At 39.3% G+C, this 26,063-nt stretch overlaps 1 protein-coding gene across 1 annotated transcript in view; it reads left to right on the top strand.

Moving 5' to 3' along the window:
- Positions 1-1,453: 1,453 nt before the first annotated feature.
- mfn2 (mitofusin 2) overlaps positions 1,454-26,063 on the top strand; it is a 39,914-nt gene continuing 15,304 nt past the window's right edge. The window contains exons 1-10 of the mRNA XM_042491118.1: positions 1,454-1,816; positions 9,957-10,138; positions 12,648-12,783; positions 13,520-13,682; positions 23,347-23,471; positions 24,069-24,177; positions 24,487-24,594; positions 24,974-25,127; positions 25,467-25,534; positions 25,687-25,808. Coding sequence (XP_042347052.1) covers positions 9,961-10,138; positions 12,648-12,783; positions 13,520-13,682; positions 23,347-23,471; positions 24,069-24,177; positions 24,487-24,594; positions 24,974-25,127; positions 25,467-25,534; positions 25,687-25,808 — 1,163 coding nt within the window. The 5' untranslated portion in view covers positions 1,454-1,816; positions 9,957-9,960. The remainder of the gene's footprint in view (positions 1,817-9,956; positions 10,139-12,647; positions 12,784-13,519; positions 13,683-23,346; positions 23,472-24,068; positions 24,178-24,486; positions 24,595-24,973; positions 25,128-25,466; positions 25,535-25,686; positions 25,809-26,063) is intronic.

The raw sequence follows: 26,063 nt of genomic DNA, 5'->3' as shown, positions 1-26,063 counted from the left end.
AGTAATACAAAATAAACAAATCTTTAGATTTCAACTTGCCTTCTGTGTTTTACTAAAGTGGAGTTGACAAGCCAGCAAGGCTTATAATTTAGCAGACTAGCGAGCAGGTCAAGTGATGGAGAATATAAAAAGAAAAAGTGACAGGAAAAAGATGAGGCAGTTGGAAATATTATGTTCCCTGACATAATTTAAAATTACAAAGAAAAATCTACTCATATTCTAAGCTCCCAGGTGGCCTTTGTAGTACACCCCCCCAAAAGTCCAAACAGACCCTGCCTGTCAACAACTATGGTAATGATGACTAAAAAAAAGAATTACATAGGATGTACAACATGCTGTGAATTTTTAGAGCCAATCGTGGTGAAAAAAACAACTTTTCACTAAAAGCTAAAATAAATAATATATATATATTTGCTGGTTTCTTTGTTACATCCATCAGAACCAGTCAGGAAGATTTAGGAGGTAACAGCGAGTTCCTGCCTGTAAAGACCATGATGGACATTAAGAATAACCTACATTACACATAAAGCAGACACCGAGGTAGTCCTAATATCCAATGGGAGAGAGACCACTGTGTGGCCTTCAGCTTTAGTCGGGTGAGGTGAGGAAGAGCCTGGGATCTCGACCCCCAAACCTAACGCAGAACCGCTGTTTCCAATGGCAACTGTAAGCTAAATGTACTCTAATCTTCCTTCATACAGCGATTGTGAAATAAAACGTGAAGCACATCTGTTACACGTCAGACGGGTAATGTGATCTTCATTTTAATTTTTTTATTTGCCCCATTAAAAACGGTAACAGAAAACAGGTCAAAAACAATACAGAAACAAAAAAAAAACAAAAAAAAACAGGATGCCAGTGAGGTAAGAAACCCAAATGGGCTAATAGAAATACCTCACTTAAGGTAATACAATGAATTATAATACTTTGGAAGTACTATACAATGGCGTCAACAAAAAACAATTAAAAAAAATCAGACCTCTATTATCTCTTGACAGACTTACACAAGCCAAATATATATCTAAATCAATCCATCTACTTAATTTGTCACATGCAATCATAGAAAAACAAAATCCCTGATATATATATGTATATATAGCATTAAGTATGTATGTGCATATGTTAATATAGATATATGTACTCATAGATTGCAACAGATATGGTGAAGAAATGAGTTATTAACAGGACTAACTGAAGAAAGACGCTATATTATATTGTATTATATTATTAATACACGAGGGGATCTGCTATGAAAGACATCCAGGATTGTACGTAAACTTCTTGTCGATTACTTAGAGTAACGGGAACAAGAGAGAATTTAGGGGTTTTGTTTCTTCCTGCCAATCAGCTGCTCCAAATTCCCGTCCAGCAGGGAGCAGTAATGCGCCCAAAAGCTAGTTTACCAACCGCCACTAAAACTGAAAGAAGAGGAAGAACTTTCGACCAGAGGGCTTGGACTGCTTTTGCTTCGACTGCAACATCTCAAGGAAATATCCCAGTGGCTGTTGATGGGCTGAAACGACGTGATATTTGGGCAACAGCAAAAAAAGTAGTTTAGTGTTTATTTATTGAAGCTTGTTGAGTCCAAGTGCGTTGTCCGAGTCACTGTCAGTGCTGCATAGCAGCTTGTTATCGAGTCTGCGTTGCTTGGAACATTCTGCGACGCCCCCTTCACTTAGCATAGACAGCTAACTCATTACTAACATCCAGTCGCGTAACGTTAGAAGCGTTACTAACTAGTTAGCCAGCCAAGATTTCAAAAGCCGAGGGGGCAGAATGCAAGAGGACTATTTGTGAGGAACGACCCCTATCCACGGTAAGTCCCTAACTGAAACATATTACAATGCCTTCGGTAACGTTACTGTAGTTCGCTAGCTAGCTGCTAATCAAAGCTCGCGTCACTGGACTGCTAGCTAGCTTGTCATTTAGCACGGATTCGTTCCCACCTCGTGTAGTCATGCCAGACAGGACCAGTAAGGTCACAGCTAAGTAACGTCAATATTAAAGAATAAGGACAGATGGACATCTGACTGATGTAAGCGATTTAAGCTAATGTAGGATACAGCATAATGACATCAATTTGAAAATATGTTATATAACGTCAATTTTATATCATTCTGCTGGTTGTGCCTCTGTCGCTTTTCAGTTTGTGTTTGTGTCACTGTTACATTTCGTACCTGAACGTAGAAGGCATTCACATCATCGTTACAGTGTTACCTTCAAATTGTGTGAAAGGTCACAGCTGAGTCCAGCCTCATAGACCGGTGGACACCCCAAGTCCGCTAACGTTAAAATCTATCGCAGTCCAATAAAACAGCTATTCAGGTGCGTTATATCAGATAGCTCTCATTAAAGTCTTCGGTCATTTCAGACGCCGCACTTTGTGTCGGACTGTGCTGTCAGAGACGGTCCTGTCGTTAAGTTCACTCAGTATGTTCAAGTATATGAATTACTTAAGAACTCACAGCAGTCGGATCGTGCAGATGCCAGCGGAGGAAGCTTGTGATTGCTTATACTAAGGCTTAGTCTGTTTAATACAGTGAAGAGGAGACAGCCGCCGGTGCACCCACTCATAGATCTGTAATAATAACTAGATACCGGACTCCCAGATGGGTCCTACCAAACCAAACCAACCAAAAGCAGCTTCTAGCTTCCAAGTCTTTAACAGATTCTTTGGATTTCTTCAAGGCTGATCAGTAGTAATTTTACGTATAGGTGACGATATAGAGACGCCGCATAGTCCCTTCTTCATGAAGTGTTTGCATTTCTACACAGAACCATGCAGCTCCACTGTGATTTTAGACAGCATGCCAGCATTGTGGAATCAAAAGAAGAGTGAGAGCATGACATGTAGTACTTCAGCGGCGGCCTTTAGTGTGACACATCACAAGTGTCAGCAGTCATTTCTAAGCAATAACTGAGGCTGCGGTTACATGCACATCAACAGTCCCCTTCTGTTCTGAATATGACAATATTCTGAATTTGATACAATCATATATACAACATATTCTGTTTGAATATTCAGAATCAGGCTATTTTATAACACTTTTTTTTTTTCAAAAGTGGTCTATGGGAAAAGTGCTTTAAGGGCTGCAGGGGATTCTTTTGGTGCAATCTCCCAAATGGCAAGATCAAGTCAAGTCACGTCAATTTTATTTATAGAGCCCATTATCACAAAACATGGTTTGCCTCAGAGGGCTTTACAGTGTACGACATCCCTCTGCCCTTAGACCCTCACATCACCCAAGGAAAAACTCCAGAAAAAAAGAAACCCTGTAATGGGGGAAAAAAAAGGAAGAAACCTCAGGAAGAGTGGTAGAGGATGATGAGGAACCCTCTTCCAGGATGGACAGACGTGCAATAGATGTCGTAAATAACAAATGAAATACAATCATGGCAAAAAGGAAAGAGAAAGAGAGAGGAGAGGAGAGGGAGAGAGTGGGGGAGAGAGGCACAACAATAACAGAAACAGATGCATGTCATATTACAATAACGATAGGTCTGAAATTATAAAATGCACTCTATGATGATGTTGAGGGTTATAAGTGTCTCATGCGTATATTGATAGGGAGGTGTCGAAAGGCAAGATCACGGCATCGGCGCAACCAGGACCAGACAACGATCAGGGCGAGCAGTATCAGTGCAGCCACAGCACGAGCACAACCAAAGGCAGAGTCACAGCATCAGCACAGCTATCACCATGATCAGGCACAGCCAAGGTTACAGCCAGGATCCAGGAAAACTAGGAAACAGGGGAGCAGGAATCCTCTGGAGAGGCAACAGGATTAGCGTAGTGCAGTTCAACAGACCCAGGCTCCGTAATTGCGAGCCCCAGGTAGTGACAGTACCACATGGCTATCACAGATGCAAGACTAAGCTAAACTACTGAGGCTAAGCTAAGCTTGCAAACGGCTGTCACAGATATAAGGCTAGCTTAGCAGTAAGGGTAATGCAGTAAACAGACATGCATGATTTTCAGATGGCGGGATTAAGAGAAGGAAAAGGAGCTCAGTGTGTCATAGGAAGTCCCCAGCAGGTTAAACCTATGTCAGCCTAACTATGGGCTGGTCCAGGCAACCTGAGCCAGCCCTAATTATAAGCTTTATCAAAAAGGAAGGTCTTAAGTCTACCCTTGAAAGTTGAAATGGTGTCTGCCTCCCTGACCGAAACTGGAAGATGGTTCCATAGGAGAGGAGCGTGGTAGCTGAAGGCTCTGGTTCCTATCCTACTTTTGTAAACTTTAAGAACCACAAGTAATCCTGCATTTTCAGAGCACAGTGATCTTGAGGGTTGGTAAGGACCTATGAGCTGCAACAGACAGGATGGAGCCTGACCATTTAGAGCTTTATAAGTAAGGAGGAGTATTTTAAATACAAACCTGGATTTCACAAGGAGCCAGTGCAAAGAAGCTAAAACAGGAGAAATATGGTCCCTTTTCTTGCTTTCCGTTAGAACACGTGCAGCAGCGTTCTGCACCAGTTGGAGAGACCCAAGAGATTTGTTGGAGAAACCGAATAATAGGGAGTCATCCAGGACTCATCCAGCCTAGGGGTGACAAATGCATGCACTAATTTTTCAGCATCTGTTTGGGAAAGGATATGTCTAATTTTTGCGATGTTATGCAAGCGAAAGAAAGCCGTCCTTAAAGTTTGTTTTATATGGGAGGCAAAAGATAAATCTTGATCAAATAAAACTTTAAAAGTTTCCTTACAGTTGTGCTAGAGGCCAAGGTAATGCCATCTAGAGAAATTACATTGTTAGAAAAAGAGCTTCTGAGGTGTTTGGGGCCAAGAACAATAACTTCAGTTTTGTCTGAATTCAACATCAGGAAATTATGTTATGTTTGAAGTGTAGATAGCTGATCAGTTTCATCTGGTTTCATAGATAGATATAATTACGTATCGTCAGCATAACTGGAAATTTGTAGAGTTTTCTAATTATGTTGCCTAGAGGAAGCATATAAAGTAAAAAGGATTGGTCCAAGCACAGAACCCTGTGGTACTCTGAAGCAGACCTTAGTATGTGCGGAGGGTTGATCGTTGATGTGAACAAATTGGGAACGATCTGATATGTATTACTTAAAACAGGCTAGTGCCATTCCTTTAAGGCCAATTAAGTTTTCCAGTCTGTGCAGTAAGATTTGATGTTCAGTGGTGTTAAATGCAGCACTGAGATCTAATAGGATTAAAACAGACCAGACCTGTATCAGAAACAATAAATAAGTCGTTATTAATTTTTTGCTAGTGCCGTCTCTGTACTATGATGTACTATGTACTGAGGTGTATGATACTACTCTTGTAAGCACACTGTACGCAAACTGTCACAATAAACACAGGCTTATGCCACATTGTCCCCTTTGGCTAACTAATACAATATATGATCAGTTATGAACATAAACAATACAGAGTTTCCCCTACGATTTTTTCTCGACAGGTGAAGTGCAAGAGTTTTATTTTGTACTGCCAGAAGAAATCTAGTGTGTTTGCTGACATGGGAAGGACTTTAAACACACATTTGTACACAGGTGTAAATGAATTATGTTTAGTAAAATGTAGGGCTGCACCTAACGATTATTTTTTTATTGATTAATCGATTAATCTATTGATTTTTTAAATTGATCTAACTATTATTTTTTTATTACTCGATTAATACAATTTACAGAAAATAACATTTTAAAATTTGTCATACATTGCAGGGCATTATTTCCCAACAAAAAATACTCCAGTCCTAACTGGTAATCTGTGTTTTACAGTCTGAAATAAAGTCCCTCCAAAATAAAGTTAATGCAAGAGCTTGTTCGACTCAAGTAAAAGGAATGTAGTACAATCTACATTTAGCAGTCCAACAGCAAAATAGATAATACTATGTATAATTCAAGTCACTTAACAAAACAGCTACTCTTTGTCACAGTAACAGACCACAAACCTAGCAGTCCAACAAAAGATCTTACAGTAAAATTAGTGCAATTTGAAAAACACTATAACTTTTCTCTAACAAAAGTAATAAGAATTAAAGCTGCAAGCAGCGCTGAATGGGCCCTCGCTCCTCAGTGCACAACGAGGCTACTCGCTGAACGCTGACTGATGCGACTGCGTCTCTCTGAGAAAGGGCAACACTGCACGCAGCAGTGAATTAGTGTTTCGTCACTGTAGCGCTCAGGCTGGAGATGCCTTTTTCCTGTTGTATGTCGGTGGAGCTATAACAAGGTATTGACTTGTAGATGTCTTCAGGTTGTGACACTTACGCAGCATGTGAACTTTGAGAGGGATTGGACCATGCAAAGTCAAATGACAGCAGCTTCCTGTGTTATTTTGGAATATTATTAATTGCTGCCTGCTTCAGCTGATAGTCAGAGTCCACAATTAACTTTTTGATTAACCATCCAATTTGGCTGGTAGAAAAAAAAATCTACCAGCCATCCATATAATAATAAATAGCTTTTTTTCCCCTCACAAATACATTCATTTCAATAAATGTAATTGAGATACTATGCAAACTTAAAGAGGAGGTCAAAGAAAAATGTGAAGTCAAAGATATTATAAACATCTCATCACCACAGCCTCTGTGCGAAAATGAGTTCCCTCTGGCAAGCTGTGATGCTGTGTATCTGTCCAGGGCTTTGTGAAAGGTAGGAACGGAAGAAGTGCAGCTCCTGCACTGATGCTGTCAATGTGAGGGGCAGAAACAGTTTGCAGTGTTGGCTGAAACTACGGGGCCTCTGTCTTAATATCTCATAACTTTCATCAGTATGCACGCAGCGTTAGCTCCCAACAGACAGTTGGAAGATGGTGACAGTTTAGAGATCAGCTGATGTCTTGTGCTGGAAACAGAGCTGCAGAGGGAGTAGCGCTCGAGACAGCTTAGCCGCACAAGTGCAGGTGAAACAGAGACAGCAGGAACACTGGCACAGATCAACAAAGCCACGCGCCCCTAAAAACACACTGTAGACTCTCAGCAGAGTTTAATATGTGACTATTTTGGCACAAATATTTACTCGGCAGTGTGGTGAATAACCTTCTTGGATTTGATCACATTTGGTGTGCGGCTGGTATTTTTTTAGACCCTGCTGTCAGTTTTCTGCTTGATTTCAACACACGGTGATCGTGCACATTTATCATGATGAATAAAATTGGTGTGTTACTAACCCTCTCAGTTAGGACAGAGAAGGGTGGAGGAGTATTCTGTTTGATTTATAGTGTAACTACAGACTGGAACATTACCCAAAATGTCAGTCGCACCACAAATACAGAACGTCCCTTACTAAGCGTAATGGCTCTGTTATGATCTGCCACTTACAGAGGTGCTCCGGGTTTAGTGAGCGCAGCAGGCACGGGAATAAACGATAGTATATTTCCTCTTTATTCCCTGGCGATATAAATGCGTTGCTGAATGTGTGTCTTGGTGCGTTTTAAACGTAACGCCACCGAGAGTGTCAGAATAATCACTAAATAGAGATATAGTCGGCACGTCAGTAGTCCTCTCCTCACTTCACCCTGGCACCATAGATCATCTTGTCCGTGTTCAAAATGATAAAGCCACTGTTTATGAACTTAACAGTATGGATTTAAATGTGGCTTACCGGGCAAACAATCCTTGACCGACAGCATTAGCATCCGGTATATTCTCCAATGTAAACAGTGGAGTAAGGGCGCCCCTGCTGGACAACCTTGCCATAAATTTGCCTGAAAATTAAAATAAAATAAACAAATTGTGGGCTTCCTGTTGGGTTTATGGCATGGCCCTAAGAGGCTTTTTTGTTGGTTTTGGAGTGTGCCTCCAAAGTTTCATAGCTGTAGGTTAAACAGTCTGTGAGGGCTGCCTTTTTTAAAATTTGTAGGTGGTGATAAAGAGCACATTTTGACACAATAAAGCAAAAATTATCATATCAAATATCACAAATTAGGACCTTTGATGTGTATGCCACATTTTGCTGAGTTTTTAACCATCCTTAGCACCTCAAACACAACTTCCTTTTTTATGGCGAGGAATGGGGGAGGCAACACGGCAACAGTGTTTGATGAAATCAAAAACTGGTCTTAATATAACATTACCCAACTTTAGGAAATATTATGGTTCGGATATGAAGTCGATCAAAAGAAATCTGTAGGACTAGATCATTTTGGAACAGAGGCTAAAATTACAAAAAATATGAAAATTTAAATTAAAATGGCGGACTTCCTGTTGGGTTTAGGGCATGGCTCCAAGAGGCCTTTTTGTAGGTCTTGGTCTTGTACACATATTTCCCAAGTTTCATTGCTCTAGGTTTAATGGTCTGTGGGGGCGGCTTTGTTGAAATTTTCTAGGGGGCACTGAAGAGCCATTTTGGTACATCAGTTTGAAAAAATCATGTCAGATATCACATTTTAGGATTTCTGATGGATCTACAAAAATTCGGTGCGTTTTTTTTTTGTACATGCCTTGCTCCTAATAAAGTGCTTTCTATTTCATGGCGAATAGTGTGTTACCATAGCAACAGCGTGTGATGAAATCACAAAAGTATTTTTTCACTGTATCATCGAAGTCTTTGCGGTATTATGACTGAATATGAGGTCGCTGGGGTTAACCTGCTCTCGGGGAAACATCAAGTGTATAAAAAGTAACCTCCTGTGACCGCTAGGTTGCACTATGACTGTGATTTAAAATTCCACTGCAGGTGTCTTCAGGCCTGGACTCAAATCAAATGTGTGTGTAAGTTTGGCAACAGCGTTTGATGAAAACTCAAAAGTGTAATTTCTGTGCATCATGAAGGTCTTTACAATATTCTAATGGGATATGAGGTCAATTAAGTTAACCCGCCACAGGGGAAAAATCAAAGAGTAAAAAAAGTAACTTCCTGCTACCAATAGGTGGCGCTATGAGTAAGATTCAAAATTGCACCGCAGATGTCTTCAGGCCTGGACTCAAATCTCAAAAAATGTCGAAACATCAAAATTGTCCACCCGACTTCGGTAATACCTTTCAACGAAAACTCTCAATATTCATTTTCAAGCATCATCAACGTCTTAAAGATTTTTTGAGACCATTTTGAGATCAATCGAGTCAACCTGCTAGGAGCTGGACGTCTTAGTGTAAAACTTTGTCTTTCCTGTGCCAATAGGTGGCGCTCTCATTATCGCTTAAAATTGTCATATAGATGTGTTCAGGGCGGGACTATCAAACGTGAAGTTTGGGTCATATTGGACCATTTACAGCAGGGATACATACCACTTCCTGTTTACTTCCTGGTTCATGGTGGAAAATGCAAATTAGATGCCTCATACAGAGCACATGTTGTGATGAAAACTCATGATTTGAACAACTTTTGCTGTCAAAGGTCTTATGAAGGTAGCCATAACATTTGAAGTCAATCTGATGAAAGCTCTAGGACAAGTTCACAAGATTACGATCCCTGAAAATGGCCAAAAATACACCAAAATTCCAACTTCAAATCAAAGTGGCTGACTTCCTGTTGGTTTTACAGTATGGCACCGTTCGGTGCTGGGGCCCTAATAATAATTCCTTCAGTTTCAAGAGGGTCCTCGCACCGTTCAGTGCTTGGACCCTAATAATCCTTACAATTACAATAGGGTCCTGGCACCATTCGGTGCTCGGGCCTAACTAGTACATTCTTTTTGCATCAAAATAGTGCGGGTATAACTGAGGCCTTAAGGCATATCACTGTCAGCTTCAGCTGATTCTGTTTGCTTGAAGCTGAGATAGTGAGTTATATATGGGGAGTTTTTTTTATATGTTGCCGCTGCTGAATGCATGTAGGGGAAACACTGCTTAAAGCTGTCTAACAAGCTGTGCTATACTATACTGCTCATACACCAACTGTCACAAATAAAAACAAGTTATGTCACAAAGCTAAAACAAAAAAAATAAAACAGACAAATATTTGATATTTAAACCAAACCAAAGCAAGTTATAGAATTACAGAAGGTTAAAGCTCATCTTTTTTTTCATCTCCTGTCCAGTGCCATGTCTTTGGTTTTCCCTCGACCCAACACCAACGCAGTCCACAGCAAGAAGGATAAGAGACTGATGGCAGAAGTGAATGCATCGCCACTCAAGCACTTTGTCACAGCAAAGAAGAAGATCAACGGGATCTTTGAACAGTTGGGGGCCTACATCAAGGAGAGTGCTTCATTTCTGGATGGTAACCTCCCACCATTCATTTGCTTTTATTTATTTGTAAAATATCTTTTTTGGCATTTGTGCCAAGAGCTAGAGAGAGAGAGAGAGAGAGAGAGAGAGAGAGAGAGAGAGAGAGGAAAGGCTGGGAAGAGAGAGGGGTTGACATGGCAAAGTGCCAGGACAGCCTCAAACCTGGGGCCACTGTAGTAATGATTCAACATAACGAAGTATTTCACTGCTGGAAGGATGTCTTTTTAATATATCTAGGCCGTCTCTGCAGTAGAAAGATGCAAATACTTTTAAAGCTCAGGTCCTCCTTAAAAAAATCACATTTGTCCTCTTAAGGCCCTTTTAGGTCACTGTATCATATTTAAAATATTAAAAATGAAAATCATTGGTCATTAATTCCAGTCCTTATCACGTATAGCAAATGCGAATTCATTTTTATCATTTTAACCCTCTAAATGCCAGTTTATTTACATAATGCCACTTTTTTTTTTTTACACAAAAAATGAATTATTTTCTGATTGATGAACACAAAGTGGGGTTTTTTGTGCGGAGATTATCAGTCTGGGTTATGTCAACAATTAGCAACAACACTGATTTTAATAGATTATTACTTTTTGTGCTATTACAAAAAATACAAAAAAATCACACTCTTCCCCTTAAGGCCCTTTTAGGTCACTGGATCATATTTAAAAATATTAAAAAGAAAAATAATTGTTTGTTTTTTTTTGGTCATTAACTCCAGTCCTCATCATATATAGCTAATATGTATATATATATATATATATTTTTTTTTATAATTTTAACCCTCTAAAAGCCAGTTTATTTACATTTTAATTTATAACTTCTCAGGTGCACCTGCATAAACAATTTAAGGCACCTGGCTGCCTTGTTTACACTCTGATCGCATTTGCTGGTTGTTGGTTCCCAAATTTTTATTATGATGTCATGTTGATGTAAGGGATTTTTACTCACTTTTTTATCTTTTCACTTCAAATACTTGAATCATAGAAAATGCTGTGAGAACCATTGATTTTACAGACTACATCTTTTATGTGCCCCCCCGCCCCAACCCACCCCCCACCCCCCGGCCACACACACACAATCCTTACATATGCATAGGGATACAAAGACACAATTTTAAAATGAAAAGACTTGCTTCAATGGCCTGGAAATCTCTATAACCATAAAAATAGCATTTTGCGCCATCTAGTGTAACCCATTGCAAATACCATGTGATGTCTCTGCAAATAAATCATATAAGAAATGAGTGGATCAGATGAAAAACACTAAAAACTACAAATTTGAAGGCCTAAGTTCTGGATGCATTCCCAACATAACGAATTTCATGTTAAAATAAGTGCTTTTAATGATAGTCAATAGGGACAAAAAGGGCTCCAGTAGGACGAGTGTGAGGTTTTGTCTAGTTTTCAATAAACAATGAGTAATAGTTTGCTCTGGCCTGGCAGAGGGCCTTTCTATATGTTTTAAGACTGTCCCGCCAGACTAAATGGGACACTTTCAGGTTGGTTAAACGCCAATTTCTTTCAGCTTTTTGCGATATTTGTTTTAATTTGCAATATGTGGGTTAAACCATGGAGCTAATTTTCTTTGTTTCATTATTTTCTTCTTGAAAGGTGCAATGGAGTCAACAGCTGATCTCATTGAGCCAGTAGCACTATCAACAAGACAATCAATTTGAGAATGATTTAAATTGGTAAAAGTGTCACATAGAGACATGGTAATGAGTTTAACGCTGAAGGAATCAGTTCCTTAATTTAAGCTACTGCACTATTCGACAGACATCTAATATAGTAACTCTTGCTGAGAGGTGTGTAATCAAGTAACAAAAAATCGAAGTTTATTAAATAATGGTCTGACAGAGAGGGATTCTCAGGGAAGACTATTAAATCTTCAATATCGATGCCGTACGCAAGGACAAGATTTAGGGTGTAGTTGAAGCAGTGGGTGGTTTTATGTACACAATTACTGAAGCCAATTGAATCCAATATTGTGAAAAATGCAATACTGAGGCTATCATTATTAATCCACGTAAATGTTGAAATCACCTATATTAACAACTTTGTTTGATTTAAACACTAAACTTGATATAAACTCTGAGAATTCGGATAAAAATTTAGAGTGTGAACTGGGGGTGCGGTAAACTATAAAAAATAGAATGGGCTGTAGAGTTTTCCAGGATGGGTGAGAAAGACTATGAAAATGGCTTTGATGGTGGCAACATGAACAAGAAACTTATTCATGCACCGGCAAAGGCAGAGAGGAAGAAAACTTTGGTTGGCACTCAAGGATACACAAATGTGTCATATCTGGCATGAATGGCATTATAGACACACCCGGTAATGAGAATAGTGCTACATGCAGCATCATATTTGACAGCAGGCTATAAAAATACCAAATCTGATGTAGTGTGAGCTCATACTGTCAGACTGCAGAGCCTTTCTTTGGAGACTCCACATGTAACTGAAGTGAGTAACCTTTCTTTGATGCCCTCCATGTCTTAGATACTTACAAAAATGAAGAGCTGGACCCAGTCACCACAGAGGAGCAGGTCCAGGAGGTTCGTAGTTACCTTGCCAAGGTGGCAGGGATTGGAGAAGTACTGGCCCGCAGGCATATGAAGGTTGTCTTCTTTGGGAGGTATGAATATCTGTTTCTTTGCTTTTCTCTCTTGTTCCTTTATTTATGTTGAATCAGGGCTGACACCCATTAACCACTAACTAATTTGTTAAATTTTAAAAAGAAAAATGGGCTTGTACGATAGTTTGACCATTGTGACATTTATAACAAGCACTTAATTTAGTGTGTATGTCTTATTGTAACTCATTTTCTGGCTGTCTGTATTCTGTGTTTACACATCACTTCTCACATGATCTTATTTCAGCCAATTACATTTGGTGTAGGCCATGCTGACATGAACACGCATGCACAGCTGTTGTTTGTTTTCCTAAACACTCAGAAAATAAGTATTTAAATGGCTTTTAGACAAATCTACCCTAACCTACTGCCTCAGAGAGAAGCTATTTCTCAGTCTACATGGCTCAGCCCAGTTAGTTATTCATTTTAGCCTATTCGTTCTAATGATAGTGATTGACCCGGCAACACTTTTAGGGGACTACAGTTACGTAAACTTTGTGCCAACTGTCTGGTCCTGGCGCTAACAAGTATTAATGGATTCAGAGAAAGTGCTCCAAGAACCATTGTGTGCTGTGTGTGGGCATTCAGAAAACAACAGTGAAGTAGTTTCATAACCAGTTTTGTCTGGCTGTTAAAGATCTACAAATTTGACCTAATGCTAGAAGTATAAAAAAATCAACTGGGAAAAGCTGTGAAAAGACTACGTGCAGTGCTGACAGGTATTGTGTTTGTTCTGTAGGACCAGTAATGGGAAGAGCTCAGTGATCAACGCCATGCTGTGTGACAAGGTGCTGCCTTCTGGAATAGGACACACTACCAACTGCTTCCTGAGGGTGGAGGGCACAGATGGCAATGAGGCCTTTCTCCTCACTGAAGGCTCTGAGGAGAAGAAGAGCATAAAGGTGAGCAGCACTCAGAGCATGCAGGCCAGTTTGTCTCCATTCCACAATGCCATACCTCCAATTGTCTGCAACTTCAGTTTGTAAGAGTGGTATTTGCTGTGAATACAGACCTTGAAATACCACATTATTCACACACTCTCAATTTCACATCATGATTCTGACTGTGTTCACACAAAACATGAAAAAAAAATTGCTTCGCGTTACTGGCTTGTATTTGGTCACTTGTTTATTTTTGGAGTATTTTGAACAAATACAAACAAACAAACAAAAAATTGCTCTCAGCAGCTGTGGTTGTGCTTATATTAGCTAAGAGAGGCAGCTAGCGGCTAACGTGATTTGCAGTTAAATACAACAGAAAGGTGGATGTAAACAGGCATGCTTCATGCTCTGAAGCAGAGTGAACCAAGACACACACTCTTCACAGCACATTGCACAACCTCCATTTTACTTTCCACTATAAAAGACCCATTTAAATCACTCAGAGCATTTTGCTGAAAAGCAACTCAACAAATATAGCTAACACATGACACAGGTGTATTTTCAGAGCTGAATATATAACTTTATATCTTTGCTCACGAATCTCTGAGTCCTTATTTGTTCTGTCTCAGCACAGTCCTGGGGGGTATTCCAGGAAGCAGGTTATGTGAAAACTCTGTATGTTAAGAGACTCAGAGTTAAGTCAAACTCTGAGTCAGTCACAATGGTAACTGACTCTGTGAACTAGTGCACTAGAATAAACAGAGTAATGACAACAGAGGTTCAAAATGCTCTGGCGTCACGTGACACGTGTCTGGTGGGCCGTTTGAATACATTGTACGGGGAGACAAAACTCATTTTTGCTAATTAGCAGTCAATAACCGCATTGATTTACAATATACAGGGAGCGCATTGTCTTTAGTCTCATTATTATATTGTTTTTAAAAGTAAAACATTCTTATATTTGAAGATTAATGTTAACAGCCAGGGTTAGATTAGACTGATCAAACTCACACTTGGGAGATTCACACATTTCAGCAACTCAAGAGTCAGAGGCAATAGAAAAAAATAGACTGAGTGCTAAATAAGGGTTAAATATTGTTAAGATACAAAAAATAAAATATATTGTAAAACGTAAAATATATAAAATAAATAAATAAATATAGTACTTTTATAAAATGTATAATTATATAGTATAAATATGAGTGATGTGGATATGACTAGTGCACTAGAATAAACAGAGTAATGACAACGGAAGTTCAAAATGCTTGGGCGTTTCGTGACACATGGAGGCTTCGAAAAGTTCCCAAAGTGTCTGACGGGCCATATGAATTCATTATACGGAGAGACAAAACTTCGATTTTTGATTTACAATATACACGCAGCGCATTGTATGTAGTTTCATTAGGGCCCGAGCACCGAACGGTGCGAGGACCCTTTTGAAACTGAAGGAGTTATTGTTGTTATCATTATTAATTAATTAATTAATTAATTGATCTCTCAAATGAATTGCCTTTTTGAGGGCTTTAACATATTCAAAAAGTCAAGAAACTTTGCAGACTTATCAGGTCTGGTGAAAAATTTGATATTTTAATAGTCTCCTGCGTGGGTGGGAGGAAATGTATCAGTTGTGCCCCCCACTGATTTTCAACGAAGCAGCCCCCGCAGCACGTTTTACCTAGAGCTGTGAAACTTTGGAGGCCTGTGCAACACCCTAGTACCTACAAAAAAGTCTCTTGGGGCCGTACCGTAAAGCCAACAGGAAGTCAGCCATTTTGATTTGAAGTTGTAATTTTGGTGTATTTTTGGCCATTTTCAGGGGTTGTAATCTTGAGAACTTGTCCTAGAGCTTTCATCAGATTGACTTCAAATATTATGGCTACCTTCATATGACCTTTGACAGCAAAAGTTGTTCAAATCATGAGTTTATACCACACTGTGTGATCTGTATAAGGCATCTAATTTGCATGTTCTGCCATTAACCAGGAAGTAAACAGGAAGTGGTATGTAACTGATGTAAATGGTCCAATATGACCCAAACTTCACATGTTTGATAGGAGTCTAGCCTTGAGCACATCTATATGACAATTTTAAGCAATCATGAGAGCCAGTTTTCACTGGCACCGAACGGTCTGAACTTCCACACCATTGATCAACGGTGTGGAAGTTCTGGGGCCAAGAAGTTACATGTTTTGCCACCAAACAGGAAGTGGTTTTTAACTCAGTTGTACATGATCCAGTCTGCATCAAACTTCACATGCTTGCTGAGAGTCCTGCCTTGAACACATCTATATGACAATTTCACACGATAGTGAGAGCGCCACCTATTGACACAGGAAAGACAAAGTTTTACACAAAAAAAATGAATATTGTCATTTTTTGTTGAATGGTATTCCTGTGATGCCATGGCGAATTTCGATGTTCCGACATGACATCAAAAAGTGTCATAACTTGATCCCAGATGATCAGATCTTAACAAAATTTCACACATTTGATGAGAATCCAGGCCTGAAAACTGCAGCGCAATTTTGAATCACAGTCATAGTGCCACCTAGTGGTAACAGGAAGTTACTTTTTATTACACTTTAATGTGTGTCCTGTAGCAGGTTCACCCGAGCAACCTCAAATACTCTCATAATACTGCAAAGACTGTCATGATGCACAGAATTTTTTTTTTGAGTTTTCATCAAACACTGTCGCCATAGTTACGCACTATTCGCCATAAAACAGGAAGCTTTTTTTGCGGGCCAAGGCATACACCCATACTCACCAAATGTGGCTAGATCCATCAGAAATCCTAAATGGTGAAATCTTATATGATTTTTTTACATTGATGTGCAAAAATGTCTCTTGAGCACCCCCTAGAAAATTTCAACGAAGCAGCCCCCGCAGACCATTTAACCTAGAGCTATGAAACTTGACAGACATGTTCAAAAGCCCAAGACCTACAAAAAAGCCTCTTGGAGCCATGCCCTCAACCCAACAGGTTGTGCTCCATTTTAATTTGAATTTTCATATTTTTTGTAATTTTAGTGTCTGTTTCTTGAAACACTTGTCCTACAGATTTCATCTGATCAACTTCAAATCTGGACATCAGTATTTCCTGATGTTAAATTACGAGTTGTTTTTGATTTCATCAAAAGCTGTTGACGTTCTTCTGTGTTCTTCGTCATACAACAGGAAGTTGTGTTTGAGGGGCTAAAGATGCTTAAAAACTCATGAAATGTAGTATACACATCAATAGTCCTATGATGTGTTATTTGATATGATTCTTTTGCTGTGATGTGCCAAAATGTGCTCTCTAGCTCCACCTACTAATTTTTTAACGAAGCAGCCCCCGAGAGCCGTTTAACCTAGAGCTAAGAAACTCATGTAAAGGCCCAAGACTTACAGAAAAGCCTCTTGGAGCCATGCCCTAAACACAACAGAAATCCCACCAATTTTAATTTTGTTAAAATTTTTTGGCCAATTTTTTTACCATTTCTGCTAAAGCCCGACTGATTTTTCAATATACCTATATTATCATCTGATATGAGCCTTTTACAGACATAATGGAGCAAATCAGCCTATGCACATATCTCTTTCCCAAATGCGCTGAAAGGAAAGCTCTGTTCACAGACCATATAATGCAGAAAAGGATGCTGGGTGGTTTTAAAATGGTTGCATTCTATAGTTGTCCAGCAGATGGAGCTCTTACATTGTTGACCCAACTCTCAGCACTCTAAAAGCAGCAGAGTAGAGCAAATACAGCCCTGTTTCACACTTCTGCCAGCTGCAGCTTTGACTCTACCACACACACAGACACAGAAGAGAGAGAGACAGAGAGAGAGAGAGAGAGAGGGTCAAAGTCAAAGTGCTCTTTTACTTCATTGTTAAAGTACTCTCAGCACTTAAGGACATTGTGACAGAGAGCGTTGCAGAACAGTGGACGGTGGTGCAATCAGTCGGAGTTTTTTTACAGTAAGCAACATTGAAGTACATACTGTTATGTGAAAAACAATGGCCTCATCTTTCTGCAAATGAACAAGATGATCTAAGGTTTCAGGGTACAGGAGGAGCGGACAACGAACATGCTGACTTTATTGTACTTAGCAATTTTTCAGAATCTCTCAGCGGCGTTATATTTAAGCAGCAACAAGAAACACATTTAGGTACTTAGTGTGATCATCAGGGAAAAAGGAGAAATATACTGTCATTTTTCCCATGCTTTTGCTGTGAGTAAACCTGCAACAGCTCTGTAAGTGTCAGATTACAACACATGCAACTACACCTGCTAAAGTTACTTAGCACAGCTCCAGTCTCGGTATTACAAGAAGGAAACACTAATTCACTGCTGCCTGCAGTGTTGCCCTTCCCAGAGAGATACGGCCGCATCAGTCGGTGTCCAGCAAGTAGCCCCGTGCGCGGAGGTGCAAGGGCCCGTTCATTGCTCCTTGCAGCTTTAATTATTATATTGTTTTTTTAAGTAAAACATGCTTGTATTAGAAGATTAATGTTAACGGCTAGGGTTAGATTAGACTAATTAATCTCACACTCGGGAGATTCGCACATTTCAGCAGCTCAAGAGTCAGAGGCAACAGATAAAAAAGCAACTGCGTGCAAGATAAGGGTTAAATATGAGTAAAATACAAAAAATGAAATATAATTTAACATACAAAATATTTAAAATCTCTCTCTCTATATATATATACACACACACACGTATACATACTGTATATGTATAGTACTTTTATATGTAAAATGCATAATTACATAGTATAAATGAGTGATGTGAATATGACATATATGGTTATGCTGAAATATTTTAGACTTACCTTAAAAAGGAGCAGGTTGCTGTTTATTGCTTATATATATATAAACGTGTATTTTATTTATCTTAATCTCTTTCTACTGACTTACTGCAATCAATTAATTAAATTAATATCTATTAAACTCAGAAATATAAATAGCACATTAAGCAGTTTGTATATGTCCTTCTCTTGTGGTGTCTTCTCAGAGAGTCTGCACCATGCTTTGCTGTGCTGCACGGGGACGATCCAGGCGTGTAGAGAAAATCACACTGACACGCAGATGAGGAAAATGTTGTTGAGTAATGCCAGCAGTAGAAGTCTTACACTCACCACAGATTACAACTACAAAAAATCTGAGGTTATTATTTTCAAAAACTGCATTAGAACATTTTACCCAAACAAAGAGCACACTATGGAAAGCCTTGTATATGGTTTAGTAAAAATAAGAAACAGGGAAAGGCTTGCAGAGGACAGGGAGCTGACACTCAGGATGAGGGTGCTGTCTTAATGCAGGGAGTCTCAAGCCTCCATTGAATCCCGTGTAGCTCTTTTGCTGAAAGAGAGAGGGAGAAAAGGACAGGAGAGAGGGTCAGACATACCTTTGTAGGCCTGGATGGGAAACCACTTTGGGAGATGAGGCGTGTTTCTTCCCCAACTTCAGTTATGAAACTTTGTTAGTTGTGTTAAGTTTGCACTTCTTATAGTGAATGACTGGCTTGGAAATTAGCTTTTGCTGTGCTAACCTCAGCATTTGTCTATAGTGTTTCATATGAAAGGCCTACAAATATTGATCCTTTTTTAATCATTTATCAGACTTTGATCCTTTGTCAGCCTGCCTGTCTGTGTGTCCAAGCTTTTATCGTTTGTTTAAAAAGGTAAAGCTACTTCATTGTTCTATGTCGTCACACTACTGTTAATATTTTAATACAAAGTGTAAACCACTGCATGTGAGTGCACGAATTAGTCAGATCTGCACTCCAGAGGAGAGCCTTCATTAGGCCGTGTAATATTGCCCTATACTGGATTTATATGTTAATGAACTGCATTAAACGAGAGCCCTCTGTGTTTTTATAACCTGCTTCGAAATAGTTCCTCCTGCACCTGGTGCTCCTATTGTAAGTTATCAATATACAATAACAAGATTACTTATATAACACCATAATAAAATATAATATAATACAACAGTGTAACAGTAGTGCTTAGAATAATTCCCCATCAAGCCTAGTCAAGTCAATTTTATTTATAGAGCCCATTATCACAAAACATGGTTTGCCTCAGAGGGCTTTACAGTGTACGACATCCCTCTGCCCTTAGACCCTCACATTACCCAAGGAAAACTCCCGAAAAAGAACCCCTGTAACGGGGGGGGAGGAAGAGGAAGAAACCTCAGGAAGAGTGGCAGAGGATGATGAGGGATCCCTCTTCCAGGACGGACAGACGTGCAATAGATGTCGTAAATAACAAATGAAATACAACTGTGGCAAAAAGGAAAGAGAAACAGAGGGGCGGAGGGGGAGAGAGGGGGAGAGAGGCACAGCAATAGCGGAAACAGACGCATGTCATTTTACAATAATGACAGGTGTGAAAAATCAAATGCACTCTGTGATGATATTGTGGGTTTTGATAAGAGTCTCATGCATATATTGATAGGGAGGTGTCCAAAGGCATGATAACAGCATCGGCGCAACCAGGACCAAGACCACGATCAGGGCAAGCGGGGGGGTACAGTATCAGTGTAGCCACAGTACAAGCACAACCAAAGGCAGGGTCACAGTGCCAGCACAGATATCACCACGATCAGGCACAGCCAGGGTTGCGTCCAGAATCCGGGAAAGCTGGGAAACAAGGGAGCAGGAATGCTCCGGAGAGGCAACGGGATTAGTGTAGTGCAGTTCAACAGACCCAAGGTGGTGAGCAGTAAAAAGGATAAGCACACAATGAGGATCCTAGAGTCACTGATCAGCAGTTATGCCTTAAATATGAATGCCAGAGAGCAAGAAAGAGAGAGGAAGCAGAGCCTAGTGTGTTTCATTTTCTAAATGACCCACCCTGTGATCTCATTCAGGTCTTTCAGCTTCCCTCCCTTTGCCATCATTGGAAAATCAGCTGAGCTGTAACATAATAAAGACAAATGGAGTCAACAGAATCACAAAGCTAAAAACGTTCACCCTTAAATTACATTTCTGTGTACAGTAATGTTTTTTTTTTTACATTGTTTATTCGTCTCAAACGTGCCCTCTTAATCCATATCAATACGTATGTACCATAAAATAGCACTCTGCTATCAAGAACCATGTTATCCTTAACAAAGCTGACGTGTAACTCACACTGAGCTGTAAAATAAATCACACAAGCCTTTTCTCCCATTTAACTCCCCAATCTTAGATGAAATTACTCAAGAGCAGGACATTTTAAATTAACAGGCTGTTAGCGGCTAAGTGGGTATGTGTTCAGTATATACAGTACAGTGTACTAACGTTAGCCTACTCTGTTAGCATGTCTGCTATTGCTTCGTAAATCTTCTAATTTAGCGGCAGATAATCCAATATCATGCTTTAATGCACGTTAATTTAGCTAAGATATGCTGATAATATCAAAAACGATTCCTTAGACGTCTCACCCTGTTAAAGCCCATCACAAATGGTTTTCTCTGCTGCAACTCAACTGTGCCACTTACAATTAATGCTACTTCAGGGAACTATTGATTGAGATGCTCCACGTTATGCCATTGCTGTGAAAAAACGGTCCATTGGAGTGAACAAAGATGACGCCACTCTCTCTAAAAGGGCTCTGCTGTGAATATAACCTGCTTGCTGGCAGCTTTCATAAGAAATCCCAAGTTTATACCTGTCTCTTCCCACCTGAAGCAAGCTGTCAGACACGGATTGTCTGTATTTTTGCAATCCAATAGATATCGAAGCAGAATTATTACGCAGTGCCTTATGTCAGGAGACAATTTTCAGACCTCGATTGGATGTGCTGTCATTACCCGATGAATATCTGTTAGAATGGTACTCAATAATTTATCTTAATAATATATTACTTACATATCCAATCTCACACACCACTTGGCTGAGTAGAACGCAGATGTAATTTTTTTTATAATCAGTACATTATTGAATTTTCATATACACATCACCAATATTTTAATCTACAAATTAATAACTCCAGTATGGATAAAATAAATAAAATGTAAAAAATATTTTATAAAATGAATATGTTAAAAACAATAAAATAAAGCAAAACTCCAATGATAAATTAAATCTAAAAAGCATCCAAAAAGCTAAAATGCCATCATAAAACAAAAGACAGAAAACAAAATTGATAATCAAATATCAGTTAGCTACTTAAAAGTACCATTCCCACATTTGTATGCACCATAATCTAATACAAAATCATCATAGTAATTCTCAGTCCCATGAAGAAAGTTGATATCGTGTTCAGTGTGTGATTTATATCAATATCTCAATTTACTCAGGAGGATAAAAGGCGAGAGGACATATATGTGTTGAAACAGCATTCTGTTGGGGTTTAAATGACTATATGTTGAAATAGCCACTGAATGAATATTTACTTTGTTTAACGTCAAATATGAATAAAACCAAAGTGAGGCTGGCCTACAATCATGGCTGAGCGAAATATGCCTTACCTTTCTGAATGATGTTTTTATATTTAATTTTCAGTTGCTTCCAAGTGCATTTTCCCCCTGGGGGATTGCACCTAAATGAAAATCAAAAAATGTATTCAATCCACCAATTTTTCACTTGTGTGCTACGATTTTAATAAGGTGCGATTAATGTTAAGTCAATGGACATTTGCAGTCAAACTAACACTTTAACACAAATGACACAAGCAGTTGTTTTCTCCCATGCCGCTTTTGTCTCCTTAGCTGCTGCAGCGGTGTTACTTTTCTACTAAATATGGGCTCATATTCGCCATAGTTAGCATGAGGACCACTAGTTCCAATGGGATAAAGTAGCTTGGTTTCTTTTTTCAGCCGTTGCTATGGTGAATCGAGGTATCGGGGCTCCGTTCACAATGGCCTTTTATTGAGGTCGTACTACTCAGAGTTGATTGAACTAATTCAGATCAGCTGTTCTGGAACCGAATACTCAGAGTTTCCCATCTTGGAGTAAATCAACTCAGAGTTCATGGTTAGACCCAGAGTTTAAATCTCCTGTCTGGAAGACCCCCCTGATGCTGAATGTAGCTCTCTTGTGTCAGTATCAAGAAAATATCAACTGACAGACTGTCACTCACAGCACAGCCCCACTTGAAATTTTTCATGTCCATGCTGCCCGGCCCAAATTCGTATCTGCCATCGTCTTTGCATTAACTTTGAATTGAAACACACTTCGCAAAGCGCTCGCTCTGCGTCCGGTGTGAACGCACGGACGCATTTTCAGTATCTGCTTGTGTCTTATTAATTTCAATTCATATTTACAAACAGCACTGAAAGCTATTGTTATCATGCGACATTGGTAATTGAAGTATAGAGGTCAGTGTTAAAGTTGTATTTATTTATTTAATTATAAATTAATTAATATGAGTTAATATTCATAGGAAATAGAAGAAAGTAAGTCACCAAAGAACTTTTACTATGATATTTAAAAAGGTTCTTTGTTAAGTTTGTTGAGAAGCTATTAAAATGTCCCTTTTACTGTATAAATGACCATAAACATTTAAAATTGTTTCACTGTACATTACTGAAACTTTGGTCTGATGGGCTTGGACATAAGTGCAGTGAAAGAAGGACAAATGCTCCAAATGGTGCAGTAAAAAATGTTAGGTGCAGGTAAAACGATTTTTTGCATGTCGTTTTAAAGTCCCATGCATTCTGTACATTTACATTTAGCTGGTGTGAACCCACGTGATGGTGATGTTGTGTGTGTTTCCAGACAGTGAACCAGCTGGCCCATGCTCTCCACCAGGATGAGGACCTGGATGCCGGCAGCTTGGTCTGTGTCATGTGGCCTAAAGCCAAGTGTGCTCTGCTCAGGGATGATCTGGTGTTGGTGGACAGGTCAGACTCAAGTTTATAAATTAATTTCCATCACCTGTTTGTCTCATAAGATTTTCTGATGGCAAAAGGTAAAATGTTGAATGTCAAACAAATGGTGTCAAACAAGAAAATCTTAAACTAGTAAGCTAGTTTATGTATGCTATGATTACACAATAACATTGTGCATATGCTTAAATGGTGGAATAAATGGCAAAACTGCAAAATGTTATTATGTGTTTGGCAGCTAATCACAAGTTAAATTTGATAGTAGTATTCCTGTTGTTCACCTCTTTAGAAATACAATGATGAAAACACATTGTGTACTTGGCATACACTGAAGCACAGACCTCTGTGTAAACTTTGTCATAGAAAGGTCACAGCTTTTTATACAAAGGTGTGGACCATGTATGTAGTGACATCTCAGGAATATCTTTTCATAAAATTTTGCACAAATGTCCACTTTGACTTAACAAAGGAGTGGTTAGACATTGTTGGTCATAGGTTAAATGCCAAGGTCACTGTGACCTCGTCTGTTTCATTCCATGAAAGTGATATCTTAGGAATGCCTTGATGGAATTTCTTAAAATTTGGCATTCTACTTTGTGGTTTACCCTCCAGCCCAGGTATTGATGTTACCACAGAACTAGACAGTTGGATCGACAAGTTCTGTCTGGATGCTGATGTATTTGTTCTGGTGGCTAACTCTGAGTCTACACTGATGCAGACGGTGAGACATGACAGCATGTGTCCTTCTAAATGGCGCCAGTATGTTTAAAAAGAGCAAATTTTCTTGAAAGAATCTTTAGTTTGAGACAGTGACAAATGTACTCTCATTTTGAATTTGACACCTGCAGCAAGTTTTTCTGTTTAAACATTAAATATCTTGTCTTTGTACTGTATTCAGTTGAATATATGTGAAAAAGATTGGCAAATCAGTGCACTTAGTTTTTATTTACATTTTACACAGTGTTCCAACTTTTTTGAAATCGGGTTTGTATGATATCTCAAAACACTTGTAAATAATGTTTTCCTGCAGGAGAAGTCCTTTTTTCACAAGGTCAATGAGCGGCTCTCGAGTCCCAACATTTTCATCCTCAACAACCGCTGGGACGCCTCAGCCTCAGAACCTGAATACATGGAGGAGGTCAGTCAGCTTACTTCAGAAAAACATTTTCTCCTGGAAATACACATGAAAATAGAAAGAATGCCACAACAATAAAATTTGTATGGATTATGTCTGAACCTCAGATTATGTGCCTGTTGTGCGACCACACATCAGTGGTTTATGCAGCTTCATGCTGCAGGTAGTTGAATGGAGGTCTAGATCAAGTATTTATTTTTTTCCCATCTTGATTCATGGGTATTCTTGCACCTGGAGCTGCCCCCTCACACCAGTGGGTAGTACACATTTAACCTGCTGCTGACTTAACAGAAGCCTTAGATCAGGCAGCAGCTTGGGGGCTCGGTGGTTACCATCGTTGTGTTTCAATAATGTTCAATGAGGTGTGTTGTTTCTGTGTCAGGTCCGCATGCAGCATATGGACCGCTGCACCAATTTTCTGGTGGATGAGCTGGGTGTGGTGGACCGAGCCCAGGCCAGTGACCGCATCTTCTTCGTCTCTGCCAAGGAAGTACTTCAAGCTCGTGTGCAGAAGGCTCAGGGAATGCCTGAAGCAGGTGGGTATACTAGTCAGTGTGGATTCTGATAGTGTTTGTTTGGTCACGAAAATCCTCAAATCTTACTTTTTTTTCATGCCTGGTGAGGTTTTGAAATTTTGAATCGTGAAGTTTTGGAAAAGACATGGAAAATAGTTTGATAGTTATTTAAATGCTGTTCAGTGCATATCAGTTCTTTACTTGTGGTAAATCATGTGGGGCGAGAGTGGAAAAATGATTCCAGTTTTTCTACACCATAATAATACATAAAATAGCTTTGAGAAGACCACACTAAATGTAGACTGTGTGGAAAGATATTTTCCAGTTTTCCTCAGTGTCACATTTGTTGTCCTATTTCAGGTGGCGCTCTTGCAGAGGGATTTCAAGCCAGAATGTTTGAGTTCCAGAACTTTGAGAGGCGATTTGAGGTCAGATCCTAATGCTTGGTTTCAAGTAACTAAATAATCCAGATATCAGTTCAGATGGACTTGGAGTAGTCAAGTGTCCAGTGAGACATGCAGCTCATCCATTGTTGTTGAGTTGATGTGTGGATTGTTGGACTGTCTGCTGCTTTGTGTAGGAGTGTATCTCACAGTCAGCGGTGAAGACCAAGTTTGAGCAGCACACTGTGAGGGCCAAACAGATTTCTGAGGCTCTTCGCCGCATTATGGATTCTGTACACATTGCTGCACAAGACCAGAGGTGAGCCGAGTATTAAAAGCAGATTGTACAAGTGCATGGATTGAGACTGTATGTGAACTGAAGACTGGAAACACAAGAACATATATGGAATATTACATCATTCAAAAAGGTTTACTTCTAATTTTGTAAATTTTGTCAGTTTTGCAGGTCTGTTTATTCAGACATAGGCCTGCTCACTTTTACAGTGTCTAAGGCAAAACAACTTGGTTGTTATGTGAAATTAGAGATGTTATATCAGTATATTAGCAAACAAAG

This window comes from Plectropomus leopardus, chromosome 8 (genome assembly GCF_008729295.1).
Source record: "Plectropomus leopardus isolate mb chromosome 8, YSFRI_Pleo_2.0, whole genome shotgun sequence".
NCBI lineage: Eukaryota > Metazoa > Chordata > Actinopteri > Perciformes > Serranidae > Plectropomus > Plectropomus leopardus.
This window is presented reverse-complemented; position numbering and strand designations above follow the sequence as displayed.